We start from the raw sequence: 20680 nt of genomic DNA, 5'->3' as shown, positions 1-20680 counted from the left end.
GTGGGGGTCATTGTCTGAACCTGAAGCCTGTAGGTCGACCACGTACCTGGCATTTTTCCTTGTATCCTTCTGGTTAGTAGAAATAAAGTTAGTTCAGGATTAAGTGATCCTTGTGATGTGTGCTCTCTGAGCTGAGAGACATTAAAAGAAACAGTGCAGAGGTTGACAAACTTATTTTAAGGAAGAGTACCAAATTCCTGACCCTTTCCTGTTAGAGTCTTTGGGGGAGGGACAGTGAAGAAAAAGGGAGAAGGGGAGGTGGTGACGAGACTTGAAGGGCAGTGAAGGTTGAGTTTCTTTGCCATCTCTCCAGCATGATTGAGGGTGGATTAGTCACTAACTCTTAGGTAGGTAATAAATACCCTCTGGGGATGGTCAGGATTACATACCACCTGTGGGGTGGATGCTGGGGCTTGCTTTGGGTTATTTCATTTGATCCTTAGGAAGTAATCAAAGTATTGTTACCTTCATTTTATAAATGAGGAAACTGAAGCTTGGTGATTTTCTTTTTCTTTTTTTTTAAGTTTATTTTTGACAGAGACAGAGTGCGAGCTTGAACTGGGGAGGGGTAGAGAGAGAGAGAGAGAGAGGGAGACACAGAATCCAAAGCAGGCTCCAGATTCTAAGCTGTCAGCACAGAGCGGGGCTCGAACTCACGAACTGTGAGATCATGACCTGGGCCGAAGTCAGACGCTTAACTGACTGAGCCACCCAGGCACCCCTTGGTGATTTTCTGATTAAAGCTCCTTCAACTAGTTAATAACCGAGATCCAAAATTTTGACTGCTGTGCTCTTTCTTCATCGTGTTTGTTGTGGTAGGAAGAGAAGGGAGAGGGAGAGATTTTAGCAGAAGACACAAAAGTGATTCTGATATGTTGTTGGGGTCCAGGAGCAAATGTTCAAGAAAGAAATCTTGAGACATCTTTGGTGCAAAAAAGGTGGTTTGTTTTATTAAAGCACGGGATAGGACCTGTGGGCAGAAAGAGCTGCATTGGGGTTATGAGTGACTGATTATATACTTTTAAGTTGGGAGGAGGTTAGGGATAGCATAAGTCTCTAAGGAATTTGGGAGCAAGATTTCCAGGACCTTGAGGGACTAGCTGCTATTAAGAAAAGATCATTTACTACTGCCTAGTAAAACCACTTGTCATGAGACCCTTCAGATATATATCAGTGGGCCATATGCTTGGAGGGTGATTGCTAATATGTATCTTGCAGAGTGGGTAAAGATAAAGTTTCCAAAGGGATCTTCATATGTTAAAGAAGACTTATAGGATCCTGGAGTTCAGGCTAATGTCAAGTTAAGGTTGCCTTTTGCCTCTTGCAAAGTATTAACATTGAGATCAGTGAGTTCCGGGAAGAAGGCCACTCTGCCTGTCCCAAGTACTTGTCAGTGGGCTGTAAGTTGTAAGGAAATTTACTTTTTTCTTTTGCCTTTGTTCTTTACATCAATTCTGTATACCAACTTAACTATTAATAGGGTTCTGTTACTGGAAGCCTTACCAATAACATAAACTCAACTATACTGTATTCTTACAATAAGGTAAGCTAGAGAAAGAAAATGTTACTAAGAACATCATAAGGAAGAGAAAATTCATTTATAGGACTGTACTGTAAAAAATCTGCATATAAGTTGACCCATGCATTTCAAACCCACATTCAGGGGCAACTGTACTTCTTTTTTCCACCAACAGAAATATTAAATATAAGAACGGTCATATTTGATACCACAGGGAATTTTCAGAGGTAAAGTTTGTTGTGGATAATGAAGGAAGGAGAGTTTGTATATGTGGACCTCTCACCCTGCCTTTAGCCAGACTGAAACCAAGCTTGAAACCACTCCTTTAGGGCAACCAGTGTTGCTATGTTGACACAACCACATACGTATTTGATACTCTTATTCCAGGTATGGGAAGGCCGATGGCGAGTAATCCCTCATGATGTACTACCAGACTGGCTCAAGGATAATGATTTCCTTTTACATGGACATCGGCCCCCAATGCCTTCTTTCCGGGCCTGTTTTAAGAGCATTTTCAGAATACACACAGAGACAGGAAACATCTGGACCCATCTCTTGGGTATGTAATATCAATGGTGTCAGGAATTAGTGATTCACTATATATTTTTTTTCCCCCCATGTATTTGAGGGTTAAGGATAAAACTTAAAATGTATTTGGGACTTGCCATTTTGTTTTCTGAATTTCTAATGATAATTTCTTATTGGTTTACTCTGTGGTTATCCTAATTTGCACTTTGATTTTATTATAGCTGAGTCATATTTTTCTCTACTTAGATTGTCAACAGTGTCCTTGAACCAGGCCAAGGCCATTTTGCTATACAAAATGTGTATAATATTTTAATGAACAATGTGAGGAGGGTGGTTATTTAATAGAAATAAGCTGATTTTGGGGGAGCCTAGGTGGCTCAGTCAGTTGAGCGTCCAACTTAGGCTCAGGTCATGATCTCACAGTTTGTGAGTTCGAGCCCCGTGTTGCTCTCTGTGTTGACAACTCAGAGCCTGGAGCCTGCTTTGGATTCTGTGTCTCCCTCTCTCTGCCCTTACCTGCTTGCACTCTGTCTCTGTCTTTCTCAAAAATAAAAATAAACATTTAAAAAAACCCTGATTTTTCAAAGTCATTACTTAAAATATTCACAATTTTAGTTTCACTTGAAGTAGAATGTGATCTATAATTTTTTTCCCATCATGATTGCATATTAAAGAAAGGGTACAATGAGGGAAGATTAATCTTTTCAACAAATGGTATTCAGGAAAACTGAGTAATTATATGTAAAAGAATCAAGTTGGACCTCTACCTCACTCCATATACAAAAGTAACTCAAAATGGATCAAAGACCTAAACTAAAACTATAGAACCTAGGCAAAAACACAGATGTAAATCTTTGTGACCTTGAATTAGGTGACAGTTTCTTAGAATTGATGCCTAAATTTGGCACAGGCAACCAAATTAAAAATAGATAAGTTGGACTTTCTCAAAGTTAAAAACTTTTGTATGTCAAAGGACATTATCAAGAAAGTGGAAAGATCACCCACAAAATGGGAGAAAATATTTGCAAATCATACAACTGATGAGGATCTAGTAAATAACTTTCTACAACTAAACAAGAAAAGGACAAGCATCTGAATAGACATTTCTCCAAAGATCTACAAATGGCCAGTAAACACATGGAAAGATGCTGAAGTGTCAACTCTGTTTCAGTTAAAAAAAAATGATGCTCAACATCATTAGTCATTTTGGGAAATGCAAATCAAAAACTTTGAAAAATGTAATGAGATACCACTTTATACTCACTAGAATGGCTATAATCAAGAAAATGGAAAATAACAAATCTTGGCAAGGATGTAGAAAAATTACAACTCTCATACATTGCTGGTAGGAATGTAAAATTGTTCCGTCTTTATGGAAAACAGTTTGGCACTTCCTCAGAAAGTTAAACTGAGTCACTAGCAGTTCTGCTCCTTAGTTAGGTACTCGAGAATATTGAAAACATGTTCATACAAAAACATGTATACAAATGTTTTTAGCAACATTATTTGTAATAGTTGAAAAGTAGAAACAATCCAAACATCTTTCAGCTGGTGAATGGGTAAACAGGATGTGGTATATCCATACAAATGAAGTATTATTTCACCGTAAAAAGAGATGAAGTACTGATATGTGCTGCAGCATAGGTGAGACTTGAAACATTATGCTAAGTGGCATAAGCCAGACTGTATGATCCATACACATGAAATGCCCAGAATGGGAAAATCCACAGACACAGTAGATTGTGGTTGTCTAAGGCTGTGGGGTAATGGGGAGTGGGAGATGAATGTAATAGGTATAGGCTCCTTTTTGGGGTGATGAAAATATTCTGAAATTAAATAATAGTGATGGTCGCATAACATTGTGAATATGTTAAATCTTTTCTGGTTTACCCGATTTGACTTGCATTTCATATCACACATTTGGCTTCCATTGTGTCTCCAAGTTCCTGCCTGCTAGTGTAGTAAGAGTGGAATAGAGAATCAAATCCAGCTTGTTGCTGACTTCCAACTCAGGGGTAAAAGATTTATTAAATAGATTGAATAGTCAGTCACATAGCACATGTTTAACTTCTCTCTTTTTTTATTTTTTTTATTTTTTTTTTTATTTTTTTTTCAACGTTTTTTATTTATTTTTGGGACAAAGAGAGACAGAGCATGAATGGGGGAGGGGCAGAGAGAGAGGGAGACACAGAATCGGAAACAGGCTCCAGGCTCTGAGCCATCAGCCCAGAGCCCGACGCGGGGCTCGAACTCACGGACTGCGAGATCGTGACCTGGCTGAAGTCGGACACTTAACCGACTGCGCCACCCAGGCGCCCCTCTCTCTTTTTTTTAATGTTTGTTTATATTTGAGAGAGAGGGAGACCGCATGTGTGGGGGAGGGACAGAGAGAGAGGGAGCAGATGTTTAACTTCTTAATTTCTGTGCCTTCCTTGTGTTAAGTGGCCTTTCCCTAAGTAATAAAAACATGTATCTCATTGTGAAAAAGAGCAGTTGAAAAACTGGTTATGAAATAACATAAATGGGCATAATTTATTGTCCTTAACTTTTGAATCTATTGGGTCAATGGACAGGACCAGAGAAGCATAATATTCCTTGACACCTGTTGGTGGAGGAAAGCTGTATGTCTTGCCAGGGTTTGGAGGTATTAGAATTCATTGCAAAGCAAACATAAAATGGACCTTTGAAAGCTGGACTCCAATATATGTGCTAAAAACTAACTAACTTACTTTCTTTCTCTTCTTTCTTTCTTTCTTTCTTTCTTTTGTTCTTTCTTTCTTTCTTTCTTTTGTTCTTTCTTTCTTTCTTTAAGTTTATTTATTTTGAGAAAGAATGTGAATGGGGGAGGGGCAGAGAGAGAGAGGGAGAGACAGAATCCCAAGCAGGCTCTGCTCTGTCAGTGCAGAGACCAACATGGGGTTCAAACTCAAAATTCATGAAATCATGACCTGAGCCATAATCAGCAGTCAGGCACTTAACTGACTGAGCCACCCAGGTGCCCCACCAAAAACTTTCTAAATGAAATTTTATACTAGATCTAGAGGTAGAAGTGGAATAATTTAGCCTTCTAAGAAGTAGCAGCATTGTATTTTTTTTTGATTATGCTGTTAGATAAATAAGTTACTGTATTCTACAAACTCATTTTTTGAGGCTGAGGAGTATAGGGTACCAACCAACCATGTATGAAGTAGACCAAAATTTTGGATAAGCCTCAGTTATTTGGAACATTTTTCTTATGGAACTTTTGATTTAGATATCATTATGATTGTGAAGGACTGAAAGCCTAATGAATATACAGCACTGTTTCTTCACAAGGATAATCTTTTCTCTCCCCACACTCTTTTCATAGGTTGTGTATTCTTCCTGTGCCTGGGGATCTTTTATATGTTTCGCCCAAACATCTCCTTTGTGGCCCCTCTGCAAGAGAAGGTGGTCTTTGGATTATTCTTCTTGGGGGCCATTCTCTGCCTTTCTTTTTCATGGCTCTTCCACACAGTCTACTGCCACTCAGAAGGGGTCTCCCGGCTCTTCTCTAAGTACGTATCTGAAAGCCTACATTGTAATCAAATATTAGAGTCAGTGGTTAGGGAAAAACATCCAGTAGAGTAGGCAGAATTCTTGATACCATCTGAAGAAAACTTAAAAAAAAATTATTTATTTAGTTTTTAATTTAAAGCAAGCATCCTAGTTTGCCTCTTGGCTGTTACTGCTAGCTCATGTCATAGGGGATTAATTGGAACCTGTAGTGGGCAGTACTTTTTAACATCAAATGGATTTTTTTTTCTTAATTTAGACTGGATTACTCTGGTATTGCTCTTCTGATTATGGGAAGTTTTGTTCCATGGCTGTATTATTCTTTCTACTGTAATCCACAACCTTGCTTCATCTACTTGATTGTCATCTGTGTGCTGGGCATTGCGGCCATCATAGTTTCCCAGTGGGACATGTTTGCTACCCCTCAGTATCGAGGAGTAAGAGCAGGTAAGAGATACGGGAGTTTTGCATTGGACATTGATTTATTTACCAGTCATTTATTAAAGGCCTACTTGGCAAGTCTTATGCTGTGTACTTGTGATGCAAATATAAATAAGTCATAGTTTCTATTCTTCGAGGGCTTTTTATGTAGTAGTGTTCATCAGTTATCTTAAAGCACTAGAGTTTAGGGTATTGTGAGCTTTATGAGCTGATGTATATATTTTGTAATTCACTTGAGTTTATGACTATATGCTGTCCATAAGGCAGCAAGTGGCTCTGTAACCTTTGTAAAACAATGATTATTCTTAGTCTGTCAGCTTGGAGTATACTTTTTTTTTTAGTGATTTGTTCTTTTGTTGTTGTTATCATTTTTTGTTTTGTTTTGTTTTATATTTTTATTCTAACATGTGTACTGCTTAGGTAAATAAAAACTTCACTCCATACTGATTGTATTCTACTCAAGTAGGCACCATACATCTCTTCTGATGTAAGGATAAAGAGGCTTTTTATATTTAGGATAATGGCTTGTTTAGCTGGAGATCATATGGAAAGCCAAAAGGCCTTGGCTGAGCTTTCCTGTAGAAGTGTGGAGTTCAGAGAGACATGTTTTTGTCTCCCAGTAGCCTGGGGACTCCTTGTAGCCAGAACCATGTCTTCAGTTTTCTATCCACAGTGCCAAGCCTGGTGCTGAGAATGAACAATTAGTAGTAAAAGGAGTATGTTTTCTTTTGACCTTTAAAAAAACAAAAACAAAACATTGAGTATTAAAATCCAAGCTGCGGTTCTTCTACGGTTACCTAGAAGGTTAGAAGTTAGAATTTAACTTCTTGTTAATGACCACTGTTAGCAACAGTCTACCAACTTCCCTTTTTAAGTGATTATATGAGCAGATAACCAGTGGTCAGGATTGGCGTCCAGTAGTACTTAACTGTGGTGCTAAGCCTGCTTAAGCATGTGAGATAAGAAACATTCTGCTGTGATACAAATCAGAAGAACCAAGTTCCTGAGGCTCTGACTTCCAAGAATGATAGGAAAGACCAGTAGAGCCTTTATTTAACACGTAGAGGGAAATAACAAGTGAAACAGGATCATGATGATTTTTCTTCTGTGAGGAGTATTGCCATTTTCCTCTTCTCTTAGAGATGTATGTGTATACATATATTGCTGCGCACCAGCAGTGTATTTGGTAATGTCCAAAGCAAGCAATATGCCTCTTGTATTTTGAGAGTTAAAGATCATTTTTAACTGTGTCAAAATGTAGGAGCAGTTACTGGCTGCTGAGAGGTGTTCCTGTGGTGTTTTGATGGACACATATTTGTGTATATATTCATAAGTTCACACACATATCAATTACTCAGCTTTTTACAGACTTTTACTTAACATTCTATTTATGACAGTCTGGTAATTTTTACTTTGTTTTAGTTCACTTAAAAAAAAATTGTTGATTGAGATCACTTAGTTGATCTTATAACCTAGGTCCTATCCAGAAGTTTGAAAAACACTGCTATAAATGATCTGGAAAGCAGTAGGGCTGTGGTGGAGTGATTCTGATAGATTTCTGTACTGGATTGGTACTTTTTGGGCCTGGGAGCTTTCAGGAGCAGTCGTGCCCTCCCCTCCGCCCAGTTGCCACCTCCACCCTTTCACTCTGCTTAAACGCCAGGAATATCTGGTGTTTCGCAGGGAAGATAAAATATGTAAAACTGCTCTGTTTTGCAATCTTTGTCTATAAAGAGGCAACATTTAGGGAAGTTTAAACAAACTCCTAGAACTGTCTATTCCTGAAACCCTTAGCGACACAATTCTGTACCCTTTGAGGACTGCTGACTTGTTAAACTAAGCATCTCTTAGCGGGAGGCTCCTTGCATTTGTAAATAGATCTGTCTTTTAGAACTTAGCTGTGCTGTCTGGTGTGGCAGTGTCCAAGAGTTTGAAGAACCTTTTTCCTTTCAAACAAGAAGCCAGTGTTGCATCATACTTGAAATATTGTTTGTAGAATTACTAGTACTGTATTTTAATATTGACTTCTTCTTCCTTATTTCTCTTCTGCATTTTTGCTTTATTCTGTTCTTATGATTGCTAGGAGTGTTTTTGGGCCTTGGCCTGAGTGGAATCATTCCTACCTTTCACTATGTCATCTCGGAGGGATTCCTGAAGGCTGCCACCATTGGGCAGATTGGCTGGCTGATGCTGATGGCCAGCCTCTATATCACAGGCGCTGCCCTGTATGCTGCCCGCATCCCTGAACGCTTCTTTCCCGGAAAGTGTGATATCTGGGTAAGTATGATCAGGGGCAGTTAGTGTGTATACATACATATCTGTTAGTTTGTTATTGGAAGACCGGGGAGTGAAATAATTGAAAAAGTTTTAGACTAAGAATTGAGAGACCTGTATTCTAGTTGTAACTATCCCTCATTAGTGTTTCTCTGGATAAGTACAGTGATGACTTCTACTGAGCACTAACTTGGTGTTGGCATGGTACTGGGTGAGCACTTTACATAGATTACCTCATTTTAATACATCGGCCGTATAAGGTATGGCAACTTTTATTAATGTTTTCATTTTACAGATTAGGAAATGTGGTTTAGGGAGACTAGCAACATTAGGACAAGTTACTCCTGGGTGGTAGGAGCAGAATTTGAATCAGGCTAGTCTGATATCAGAATCTGTGCTCCTGTATACTACACTGAATTGGCCATGCATTTAGTTTGTTTTGGTTTCCTCATTTGTAAAATGAGGGTGATGGACTAGAGTTTTTACCAGAGTCCTTTTTGATACTAAAACGCAGTGATTTGTAATGAGAGATTGAGTGTGTATATGTGTGTTTGGTTACAATAGGAGGTAGAGTTAACTAGATTGTGGTTAAGAGAGAAGGAAAAAGGGATGAAAAGAAATAGAAGGGACCAACAGATGGAAAATTTTATAACTGAAATTGGCCTGAAACATTTTCAATAGGTATAGAATTGGAGTGTTGTTGGATATGAAGTCTGACCTTTGGAATTCTGTTCCTCAAACCTGTTGCTGATTATTGTAGGCTAAGTTGATCACCTAGTCTTCAGAGTTTAATTTAGTCCTCCTAAAATGAAGATAATACTAATTTAGGCAATCTTTCAGGTTCAAATTAGTTAATTTATCTTTTGGAGATTGCCTCATTGTCATTTTGATGTTGATTATGGAGATAATTCTCCCCCCACTTTTGGGAGAATGAATCCCCATTGGTTTCCTAGGAAACCTTTCTTGGGATGTGACTTGTGGGTACTTCTAGTTTACACCTTTAAAATCAATATCTTTCCCTTGATGAATACTGTTTTTGCAACTGTACTTTTTCATTTTGAGAGTATAATGAGAGAATAGTGTAATTTTTGAAGTGATGTTTGGTGCACTGAGCAATTGATAGCCCCTTTTAAGAAATGAACTAGCATTCAAAAGAACAGATTAAGTCAGAAAAAAACATCACATGCTTATAGACCAATTTCTTATTTGAGAAGGAATTAAAAGGCCCTGGCTTCCCTAGTCTTTTGATACAGTATGTTCATGTAATTCCAGACTCTTAGAGCTGAGCAGACATATGTTTTGACCTTCTGCCTAATCCTAGAAATCCCTGTAGTTTTTCTGGGAGAGAGCAACATTTAAATGGCCATAGCTCTGGTGCTTTATTCAGTCCATGATAAAAATCTCCATCAGCAATGAGAAAAACCTCCCCATGTCTAACTGCAGTCCATTGCTGGGCAAGGAGGAATCCTTGGGCCTTTGATGTCTGTTGGCAAGAGTATGTGTATGTCATTTGCCTCTGAGTTCACCAGATACTCCAGTGTTATGTGTGCAAATCATCATGGTTAAAACTTAGTGGCAGCACCTTGATTTCTTTGGGGATGGCTAGCCTTCAGTTCAGCAGAATGTGATATGCCTAATGGATGTTCCAAGATTTGTGGACACTTCGAATTTGAGCTCTGTCACCTCCATTCCCTGCCCTGCTCAGCACAAATGATCTGAAAACTCTTTAGCAGACTTTAATAACGAATGGATTTCTCTCCCCCTCCCCACTCCCCCTTGCCTCCAGTTTCACTCTCATCAGCTGTTTCACATCTTTGTGGTTGCTGGCGCTTTCGTTCACTTCCACGGTGTCTCAAACCTCCAGGAGTTCCGTTTCATGATCGGCGGAGGCTGCAGTGAAGAAGATGCACTGTGACACCTTCCAGAAGCCAGGGACTGTGACCCTGAACCAAGGCCTGTGGTACCTGCAGGCCTCTCTTACTGGCCATCGATGCCAGTGCCAGAGGAGCCCCAAAACTTTGACAGCCTCATGGGCTTTGTGATGCCCCTGGGGCTCCACCTGGTACATGGCTCAGAAGAGAAAAACAAAAATAAATCATACCTCAAAGGATGGAGTGCATCAATTTGGAGAAAAGGAGAAATGGCCCAGACCTTGACTTATACTTGGGATCTATCAGTTGAGGGCTCTGCAAGACCCTTGGCAAACTGGCTTCTGATCCGTGTTCATATTTATTTGTAGAAGATGGGAAAACAGTTTAGCTGGTGGTTTGTTCTCCCTTTCTCTCTCCTTAAATCAGTAATACAAACAAATTTAGGTGAACATTTGTATCCTATTAAAGGGTGGGAATGTGATTTTAGATGCTCTTTTGGGAGAACAAAGAAATTAATGTAAATAAGATTTCTAACTTACTGTTTAAATAAGAATTTATATAAATGTTTAAAACATAGGGGTAGGGGAGGGAAGGGAATTTTTGTATAGAATGAAACATGCAAGTACCACACACTGTTTCAATTTTGCACAAGGTGACTGTAGGAGGTTCAGGTGATGGCCCCAGAATGTATAATGCCCTGGTACACCAAGGTGCCTTCTAAAGGCTGACATACCTTGGACCCTGGGGGGCAGAAAGTACAGCCCTAACCCAGTGATCACATGACCACTCTCATGTCTGAGAGCTTTTGAGAGTCCTGTGGTAGAGGGAAGCTGTATGTGTTTTCTCAGTGGAAGCAGCACGTGAGGCTAACAGGATGTGTTAGATAAAGGCTCTAGTTAAGGTATCATTTGAGAGACTGACTGGTTGTGCTGATAGTGACCCCTTCTAAAAAGTAGAGCCATCTACTTGGGAAAATCAGTTATGCCAGCAAAGGGGTAGTGGAGACAGTAGGAGGAGCTCTGGAAATGTCCTGATCTGATTACTTCCTGGCATCCTATTCAATTTTGTGGTGATTTTTATCTGATTGAAGGGATGTGAGTTTTCCATATCCTTGCTATAGAGCTCTGGAATGCCCTAGAAATTTCCTTCTGTTAAAGTCACTGCCCTAACTACCTTTCTTCCTCTTGGGAATGTAAATGGACCTTTCCCTGGCATCACAGTTTCTGGCATGGAGCCAGCTACAAAAGAGATTCTGACTTGTCCAGGTGCCTCCTGAGCTCATTTACATAGGTTGGAGAATGCTTCCTTTAGATCAGGAAAGATGAATTTCACCTCTCGCATCGCTTAGTAAGCCTAGTTTGTGATACACATATCAGCTGTCCTTCGAACAAGAAGGCCATTGGAACTCTTATAAAAGCAAAGTCCAGTACCCTCCATGGAGTTTTCAGTATTCTCTGAACCCCAGTTTTGGGGGATAGCATGATGGGAAGTTTTAAAAGAAAGTTGTTTGTTACTGCCAGGGAATCTGGTACAGTCCTTAATCTGTATCTTTAAAGAGCTACCAGGAATAGAAAAATGAGTTTTCGTGCCCCAGAGGTACCCTCAGGGAGAGTGGTAGGGGAAGGTTCTGGTTCATAGAACCCTGAGCTTGGCTCATAGGCAAACCACCGAAATAGCACTTGAGTCTTAGGTTACTTGCTATCATCCAAGACTCCAGGTGATTGAGTTACACCCTGGGGATTGTGGGCTTTAGAGGGAAACGTTGAGGCCCTGAGCACAGGGACTGGCACCAAATAGGTGCTTGGGAATATGGGGAGGGCCTCCTTTTCAGTAATGAGTTTCCTTGGTCATTATTCTCCTTTCTCTCCCCTTCCAATCTCCAGTAAAAGCTGGGAACCAGGAAGAAGGACTCCACTGGTAGAACTTGGAAGGAACTTGAGTGTTTTGGTTCTGAATAAGGTAACTGCCCTGGGTGCTAGGGGACCCAGCAAAAGACTGAGTGGGTGACAAGATTGGTGCAGTGCCTGACAACATAAAGAACAGTATTACTCCCTTTGAGGGAACAGCCCAGCAGGTCAGTGGCCATCGGGAAGAAAGCTCACTTAGTCTCATGGAAGCAACAGCACATATCAGAAGCCAGATTTGCTCTTCGGTCATGCACTTTGGGATACAGGGTGTAAGATGCAGCCCTGTAACAACACCAACAGAAGTAGCAGTTTCCGGGCCCAGTCACCCCACACCCCAAAGGAGGAGCTGAATCTGGTTCAATATAGCACAAACTGTTAGGAAAAATGAAATTAACATCAATGATGCATAATTCAGTAAAAATCTCCCTCTTTAGGGTGTGTGTGCGCGCGTGTGTGGGTGTGTGCGCCCATTTATATGTGTGTGTCTATGTGCAACTCACTACCAGTAGCCTCACTGTGCACTTGGTCTTCACAGTGCTTGCTGAGAACTCTCACCAGGTTGGCGCCTGAATGCCTTACTCTCAGCATCAGAGGCTTGCTTGCTCTGTGCAGATTTTTAATTTTCTTTGTTGGCCCTAGGCTGGTTAGGACCTCTGCAGCTTCATTCACCATTAAATAGTGGCCTTTTTCAGTATTTTCCCCTTCCCCCTTTATAAATTGCTGAAGCCACAAAGCACATTTTTGGGGATCATAGAAGGTTGGCGTTCCAGAGAGGCCTCTGTGTGATGGTTCCATTCATCATGGGATTTCCCTTACTTGCTGTATTCTCAACTTCTAATAAAAAGAACCAAATGGAATATCAACTTTTGTTGTGTACTTTTTTACTGGTTCAGCTTACCTCCCTTGAAGCCTTAATTTAGACACTGAAGCTTATCTTCAGAGACTTCCCATTCTCAGTGTATAAGTCAAAGTATGCCCAACTCACTTTTCCTGACCTTTCTTAAACTTTCATGACAACTGGGACCAGGTTAGAATGGAGGGGAGAGCTAACTCCAAGGCCAGTTCTCAATTTATGGTTAAAGTTTATAAGAATAATACCTAACATAATGGACACTTCATGGGAAAGTTTCTGTTGAAGGACTCTTGACATCTCAGATACCTGTAACCACCTCCCTGTGAACAGATCAGTATTATTCCCTCATTTCCTGGATGAGGAGACTGAAGCTCAGAAAGGCCAGGTCTGAGTCTCTTGTGCCAGCACTCTTCACAATAAGAAGAAAGTTTGGGTTAAATAGTCTCATGTATGTTGACTTAAAGGTTTTGGGATTTGTTAACCCTTTGTGTAATTTACAAAAGAGGAATCCCAACCCCTTTGCCTTGGGTAAATTGTTTTGCAAGGGGAATTTCCAATATTTGAATTCTCGTTTTTAAGTATAGATCTAACTTTAGGGTTTCCCTATATATTATCTGTGTATAGAACACTGGATTGCATTCTCTTCTGAGGCCTTTAAAAAAAAAAAACACTTGATTTTTTCCTAGTCTTTTGCTGAAAACGGTCTATATGCTCCCTTTCTCAGGTGATTTCTGTGGATATTATAAAGGAAATAAAGGGTAAGTTTGAATTTTGACTTTACAGACTGCTAGGGCTCTGAGTTCCCTAAAGAAGCTCCTGGCAATGTTGCTTTAAAGTTATCCCAGAAATAATATCCTTGTCTCTAGAATATTGTGCTTCAGTTACAGCACATTCTGTATTTTCCTTCCCTCACTGGTCATGAACTGTTGACCACTGCTCCCTGTTTCCTAATGTGCAAAGTTTTTCTGCCTTCAACTTTTTGACTTGGTGGAAACAAGGTCAGTTTGCCTCTTGTAACTTCTACTTGTGATGGCCTAGGGGAAACTGAGGAAACAGGAAATCTAGCTGCACGAACATGAAAGCCTCTCATTATGGCCCACTACCATCCCTTGCCTTGGCTATGCTTACCTGAAAAAAGAGGTAGTTCAGAGTCAGGTTCTGCCATTTGCCAGTGACCTAGGAAGAGTCGTTTTATTTTCCTAATGCACCTTTTCTCACCTGTTAAAATGGGCTTCTATTCTTTGCATCTTTCACTGAGATTAACATTTCTCAAAGTTTACATAGTGATTGGCTGGCATTTCTGCCAAACTCTTAATCTGATCCCTCCCTTTTGTCACCCTCTTCCCTGTATTTACTTTTCTGGCTTTAAGATATGTCCATTTCCTTGTCCTCCTAAACCAAAACTTCACTTAGCATTATGAAGTAGTGAACTCTTAACCTGAAAGCACTTCTATTAAAATGTACAAAATTATTAGGTGGATCTACTAGTTAATGTATCACTGGTACTGAGAAAGGATCTGAAAGCAGCTTTGAGTTACTGGTCATCCAAAGGCGTGCAACATTGTAAAGAAATGTCAAGATTCTGTCTTCCAGAATCTTGTTCTTTATTAAATGACTTTGGTTTTAACTTTGTTCCTCTGAAATCAAAATGATGGCTCTTTAGCTTGGGCTAGGCTGCCACCTGCTGTCCTTTATTCTGTTAAAAGAAGAAAGGAATAGTTTTGACCTCAGGAGCTCAAGAGAACATTCTGTTCTGCCAGGCGAGGAACAAGGCTAGTTATCAGAAGTAGTTCATTCCTTCCATTGGTTCTAAAAGTGATTTCCCAATTTTATGGTCTCCTCTTGGCCATGCAGAGGCATGGGGATGAAGCAGACAAAACAAGGCCAGGAGCTGCCCCAGCACTTCTTTTTTTTTTCTTTTAATTAATTTTTAATTTTTTTTATTTTTGAGAGAGAGAAAGAGAGCGTGAGCAGGGCAGGGGCAGAGAAAGAGGGAGTCAGAGAATCTAAAGCAGGCTCCAGGCTCTGAGCTGTCAGCACAGAGCCCGACGCGGGGCTTGAGTTCATGAACCATGAGATCATGACCTGAGCTGAAATCAGATGCACACTTAACCAACTGAGCCACCTGTTCACCCCCACTGCCCCAGTACTTCTAATCTTGGTTTTTAAATTACAGAGCTGAGATGGTTGATAAATTTGCCTGAAAATGCTCTCCCTGGTTGGGCAGGGAAGACAGGCCTTTCAAAAGACAGGCTTGCTGTTTTAGGGAGAAAGACAAGCAGCCTGTGTCTGGGAGTTGGTAGTAGAGGTTGGATCCTGTTGGAGGCCAGAAACAGACAAAGAAAGGCAGAGGGAAGGCCATGGGTCCTGGTTGGGTGGGGGGGGGGGGGCAGGGGGGTGTTGCTGGAGCAACAGGAAGTGTTCATGTTGCCATGCCTGTCACAGTGAAGTCTTATCATGAAGGTGGTGGCAATCGAGGGGGCTGGAGAAAGGGTTCCCTGATGCTTTCTTAACCACCTGTGCCAGGCAGACAGACACCTGTGATCTTTGCATGTTATTCTTGGCATCCAAAGTGTCATATCTTGGCCCCACCTTCACAAAATGAGGGAATAGAATAATAGTAGTTAACATGTAATTCATGCTTACTATATGCCCAGCACATTACATGAATATCGTACTCAAACTTCATAAACCTCTTTCAGTAATTGGCAGTCAATTTTCAACTCTGTGCTTCTATAATACGGAGCTAATAGCAGTACCTACTTCAGAGGGTTGTTGTGAGGATTAACTGAGTCAATACCTGTTACCAGGTACCTGTAAGCCTTGGCCATTCCTAGCATTATTTATTTTGCCACTTAAACTGGCTGAGCAAGTGAGCTTGAGTCACTGTCTTCTCTGAGGCTCGATTTCTTCAACTATAAATGGGGCTGTTAATGCCTACCTCGCAGGCTTGTGAGACTAAATGGTGAAAACAACGTCAGGTAATCAATAATACAAGGCATGTTACAAACACTGCATGAACAAGGCCATACAGAGTCAGCCTACTCTAGGGAAATGGCACTATTTGCTGGTGGGAAGCTTGTACTCTGAATTCTGGAGGACTGGAAGGAAGGGTTCCCTGAGGCCCTGCATGCTGTCTGTGCCTGTCATGGGATTTGGCTGGACCTCCTCATTGGAGGTTGGTTAAATTTAAAGATCTGAGGCCACCTAAAGATTTCTACATGGTTCTATCTTTAATATTGCTCTCACAGTGGAGACTGCTGTCTCTCAGGAGCCAGGTCTGAGGGAGAAGGAGGAGGAAGCTCCAGGGCCTTGAGACTCCTGCGGGGAGTTGTGCATGTGGATAAGTTCTTAGCTAGCTAGAGCTCCCCTCTCAGTGGACTTTGCTTTGCATATTGGAATGTTCCCCGAAGTTCCAACCCGAGGGATAGAGTCTGGTAATGTCTTGCACCGATTAGTGGCTAGAAAAAGACTGCCATGGGACCTGGACCTCCTGCGGAGTCTGGAGCTACCCCTCAGGAGACCCCTCACCAGTCCACTGTGAAGGACTGTTCTTTTTTCTGGGACCTCTATGCTTGGCTACAGCTACATCTATACTTACGCCACTTACATCACCTTCTAGTGCAGCAGCTGTATATTTTACCCTATTGGCATTTTCTTAGATACAAAAGTTCCTGTATGTTAGAGCTTTGTAAAGACATTTTTAGAAGTTTTTTAATGGCAATAGTTTGCATATACCACAGTAATATAAAAGGATTTAATACCTGTAGGAAAAGAGTTTTTCCCATTACTATTTACTTTCCTGCCTTCTCTCTGTCTCTTTTTCTCTTTCTCTCTGTTTCTCTCTCACACGCACACACAACTTTTTTGAGTAGCAGCTAGGAAATTGAGCTACCCTCTACCATGCATCTCATTTTGAGAAAGCTGTATTTCAGGTTGATGAAGCATGTTCTTCATCTCATTTTCTGCTGTTGGCCTCATTCTGCCCCTCTTTCTCAGTACCTTTAAGTTCTTGGATTCTTCCAAAGTCCGACCAGGTTCATTAGAAACAGCTGACCCTTGGCTGGCTCTGGACTTCTGGAAAATAGATGGAATTGAATTCTTTTGTCTTCGTCCAAGTTGAGCTCATGCTGGGCTCCTGAAGAGGAGGTAGGAAGGATGGGAGGATGCCCATCGAGACTTGGGGTGGATGGTACTAGACACCCTGGAAGGTCTTTGAGAAGTGGTTTCTGGTTCTGTCCAGGAAGCTCAGGAGGCAGGGACCATTAGCCTAAGATTGAGATGAACAGTGACCTGGGTGATAACCCAGGTGTAGTGAGGTGGATCCCACACCAGTTTTTGACTCTTTAGAATATCTCTGCAAGGACCATCTCATCAAAACAGAGGTCAGATTGGGCAGGTGTCACCGCAGCAACTGGGGTGGAAGGACCCAGGCACACAGAGGCAGCAGGAGCGTGGGGAGCGAGGCTGAGAGGTCCGAGGTGCCACCACAGTCCTGGGCATTTTCCTGTGAACCCAGAGCAGAGATGAAAGGGTAGCATTCAAGATGAGGCAACCATCCCCACCAGAGGAGACAAGGAGTAGGGAGGAGGGTCTCTGGGACTAATAGGAACCAAAAACCTAGAGTAAGAGGGAAGTTCCAGAAAATGGAGGAAGCACTGGCACCTTTAGGCTGTTTGCCTTGTAGGGAAAAGTAGAGTCTGTACACTCAGACCAAAACTGGGTTCAAGCCTCTGCTTGTCCCTAGTCTTGGAGTGGCTGTGGGGCCATGCCTAAGAATGACTTTAGGGAAGCCATCAACTCTGGAAGTTTCTTTGAGGTGGATAATTTGTGGCAGTCATATTCAGCAAAGACAATACTATGTATAAAGCACCCAGGTTAAGGCCATAAGCTAAAAGCACCTTACATAGTGGGTGCTCAATTAATGTTGGTCACCATTAGTATTATGCATATAATGGTTTCTTCTATTTGATCAGATCATTTGGAGCTAAGTGCAGTAGTAAGAACGGCAATATGGGGAAGCTGGGTTTTAAACCACTGAGGGCCCATACCCTGGGAAATTTGGCCCTCCTTGTAAGAGTATCCTTGGCTCCTGGTTGACTTAGTATTTGAATGACACAGGGGCCTAAATGTAAATGCACATGCACAAATGTATTCCACAGAGATCACGTGTACGGTTATGTTCATAAGTGTCCAGAAGCACTCCTATCTGCAAGTGCCTTGGCACAGTCCCAGAGCTGAGGATTTGGGGATGAAGACCAAGCCCCGCCCCTTATCTCCCCTCCAGCCCTCACCTCTGGATGGAAGGCATGGCAGGAATCTGGTCTCCTGCGAAGCTTCTGGGAGCGCATCCTGTCACACTTGACAGAGGCATTATGTGAAGAATTCACTGTTAAGGTGAACACCTCATGACAGGAATGGATTCTGGAGATTCTAGAGACTAAGTTCAGGAAGAAACTCCCCTTGGTGGGACCAGCTGTCTTGCAAGTGGCTTCTAAGGTCAGAGGCAGCACCCAGGGGTGGGGGGTCGGAGTGGGGTGGAAGGCTGGAGAACAAATCACAATGCTCTGTGGGGGAGGGTGGGATGCTGACGGTGAGGGAAGCTGGCCTCGGCTTCTCAAAATCTGAGCCCCTCAGTGACGTCTCCTTCACCTCCACCCTTCCCTCAGCTGGCATATCGTGGAGGATTGGAAGGATATATTTGACTTCTGTAGCCTCCTGCAGGATTAGTGGGAAGATGCTACAGTCACAGGTGGGGTCTGTCACCAGGAGGAGAAGGTTACTACTGGGAATCTGTTGCATCACAAATATCCTGCAGCAGAGAGAGATGGGTCATGAAACTTCTCTATGGCAAGCATCACATTGAGTTTCTAGGGAGAGAATTTCTGGAGACTTAGTGTGGAGTTGGGCTGGCAGAGGAAGGAACAGAAACATGAGGCAGGTCAGATCATGACTGCAGGGACAGTCCTAGGCAAGGAACTCAGGACTTTTGGCTTATTTTACCCACAAGCCTTTGCAGTTGTACTGCTCCTTTCTAGCAGATCAAAGGTGAGGAAGTCCAAACTGGGACATTTTGAGAGTGAAAGGAGTTGTTATTAATATATGCAGGGACAACAAGCATAAATCAAGACTGTCCCAAGCAAATAGGGATGTGTGGCTGTCCTTGCTTTGGATGACGGCGGAGGCCAGGCCTTGTTGGGAAGATGCAGTGCTCAGGCTTGGCCACAAGGTGGCACACACAGCACACCTGCACACAGCCCGGAGCCCCACCAGAGGGAGGGAGTGAAGGTTTAGGGAAAGCTTGTGCACTAGGCCTGGCACATTATATAACAGTAGCTGCCACTTCTTGAGCATTTCCTATTGGGGTGGATGATTTTACACACACACACACACACACACACGCGCGCGCGCATATATATTTAACTTTCACCACTCTGTATGAGGTTGGTATTATTCCTGTTTGTAGCTGAGAGAACAGGCTAGAAGTGGTTAAATAACTTGCCCAAGATTACACAACTAGGAAGTAGCAGAGTTAGTTTTTTAACTCAAATCTGTCTACTCTATAAAGTCTTTGCCTTATACCATACCTTTTACTTTATCCTCATAACAAGACTTTGAGATAAATAACAATATTTCCAAGAAAGCTGCTGTGGTGAGATTAAAATCCCAGGCATTGCACACTAGTAGGTCTGACTATCTCACACCACAGTCTCAGGTGCTACACTATAAAATAATTTGCTTGAGGTCTAGGGCTCTAAGGTACATCTTGGGAAGCCCCTGGTAATGGCAGGGGTTTTTGGGAGGTCCTTGAGGTCGGGGTGGGAGTCAGCAGGAGAGAACTTTCTGTCAGGCCTTCCTGCCCTCCTGGGCCAGGGCTTGGCAGAGCTGGTCAGATCTAGTGGTCTGTACAGGGGAGAAGGCCTGAGTCTAGGCAGGACCACACACAGGCTCCAGGCCCAGGAGTGGAGAGGCCAGGTGACAACGCTACAAGCCCTCTTCTAGCCCACCCACTCCTGAGAACACCTTCAAGCTTGCCAGTTTCTCTGCACAGAGATTTCTGAGGGAGAGCTGACTGGTTTCTTTCCTCAAAGCTATCCTTGACTTCCAAGGGCTTGCAGATGCAGCCAAGCTTGCCTGGCCCTGACACTGAGCTGCTGTGGGCTATGCAGGTGTGAGTGAGATCCACACTGAGGGGGTCACCGAGAGAGGTTGTGGGAGCCTTTCTTCTGTGTGGCATGACTTGGGAGGCTGTGGTGGGGTGGGTGGGCCTGGATTTGGCCTCTGGACCAGCTCTCCCCAGGTTCCCTAAGACAGCAGCACACAGAACCGATCAGCGCCCCCAGCTGGCCTGCCCTCTGCAACAGGCTGTGTTTCCTTCACTAAGGCAAGTGAGAGGCAAAGACCCTGGGAGCATGGCTGGGGACCCTGGGAGCTGCCCTTGGGTCTTACTTCTGGCAGGCCCCACACTCGATGGCCCCGTTGGTCTCCTGGATGGCCGTCTGGTGCACAAACACGGGGTACTGTGTGTCACAGGGCTGCAGCATGTCCTGTTTCTTGTGCTTGTGGGCTGCAGAGAGACAGAGTCACACATGGGTAATGGGGTGTTGCTGAATTGGGAGGGCCTCAAGAAGCCATGCCTGTGGGGGTCTCTGCTTCAGCACTGCCAGGGCAGGTGCAGTCCCTATGCAATGAAACGCCCCTTTGTCCATGTGCATGCAGATGGCCCCCTTGTCAGAAGTTCTCAGGGCTTGTA

The 20680-nt window shown here is 42.6% G+C and overlaps 2 protein-coding genes across 5 annotated transcripts in view; one reads left to right on the top strand and one right to left on the bottom strand.

The window, feature by feature from the left end:
- Positions 1-12937, top strand: part of ADIPOR2 (adiponectin receptor 2) — a 79690-nt gene extending 66753 nt beyond the window's left edge. For all 4 annotated transcript variants that reach the window (XM_047866675.1, XM_047866672.1, XM_047866674.1 and 1 more), the window contains exons 4-8: positions 1907-2078; positions 5397-5583; positions 5841-6028; positions 8106-8299; positions 10083-12937. In XM_047866675.1, the coding sequence (XP_047722631.1) occupies positions 1907-2078; positions 5397-5583; positions 5841-6028; positions 8106-8299; positions 10083-10211 (870 nt within the window). In that variant the 3' untranslated portion in view covers positions 10212-12937. The remainder of the gene's footprint in view (positions 1-1906; positions 2079-5396; positions 5584-5840; positions 6029-8105; positions 8300-10082) is intronic.
- Positions 12938-17327: 4390 nt separating this feature from the next.
- The window catches only part of CACNA2D4 (calcium voltage-gated channel auxiliary subunit alpha2delta 4), a 111624-nt gene continuing 108271 nt past the window's right edge, over positions 17328-20680 (bottom strand). Inside the window, exons 35-38 of the mRNA XM_047866840.1 lie at positions 20377-20494; positions 18627-18739; positions 18222-18304; positions 17328-17434 (exon numbers count right to left, since the gene is read on the bottom strand). Coding sequence (XP_047722796.1) covers positions 17330-17434; positions 18222-18304; positions 18627-18739; positions 20377-20494 — 419 coding nt within the window. The 3' untranslated portion in view covers positions 17328-17329. The remainder of the gene's footprint in view (positions 17435-18221; positions 18305-18626; positions 18740-20376; positions 20495-20680) is intronic.

The sequence above is a fragment of the Prionailurus viverrinus genome, chromosome B4, assembly GCF_022837055.1.
Source record: "Prionailurus viverrinus isolate Anna chromosome B4, UM_Priviv_1.0, whole genome shotgun sequence".
Taxonomy (NCBI): Eukaryota; Metazoa; Chordata; class Mammalia; order Carnivora; family Felidae; genus Prionailurus; species Prionailurus viverrinus.
This window is presented reverse-complemented; position numbering and strand designations above follow the sequence as displayed.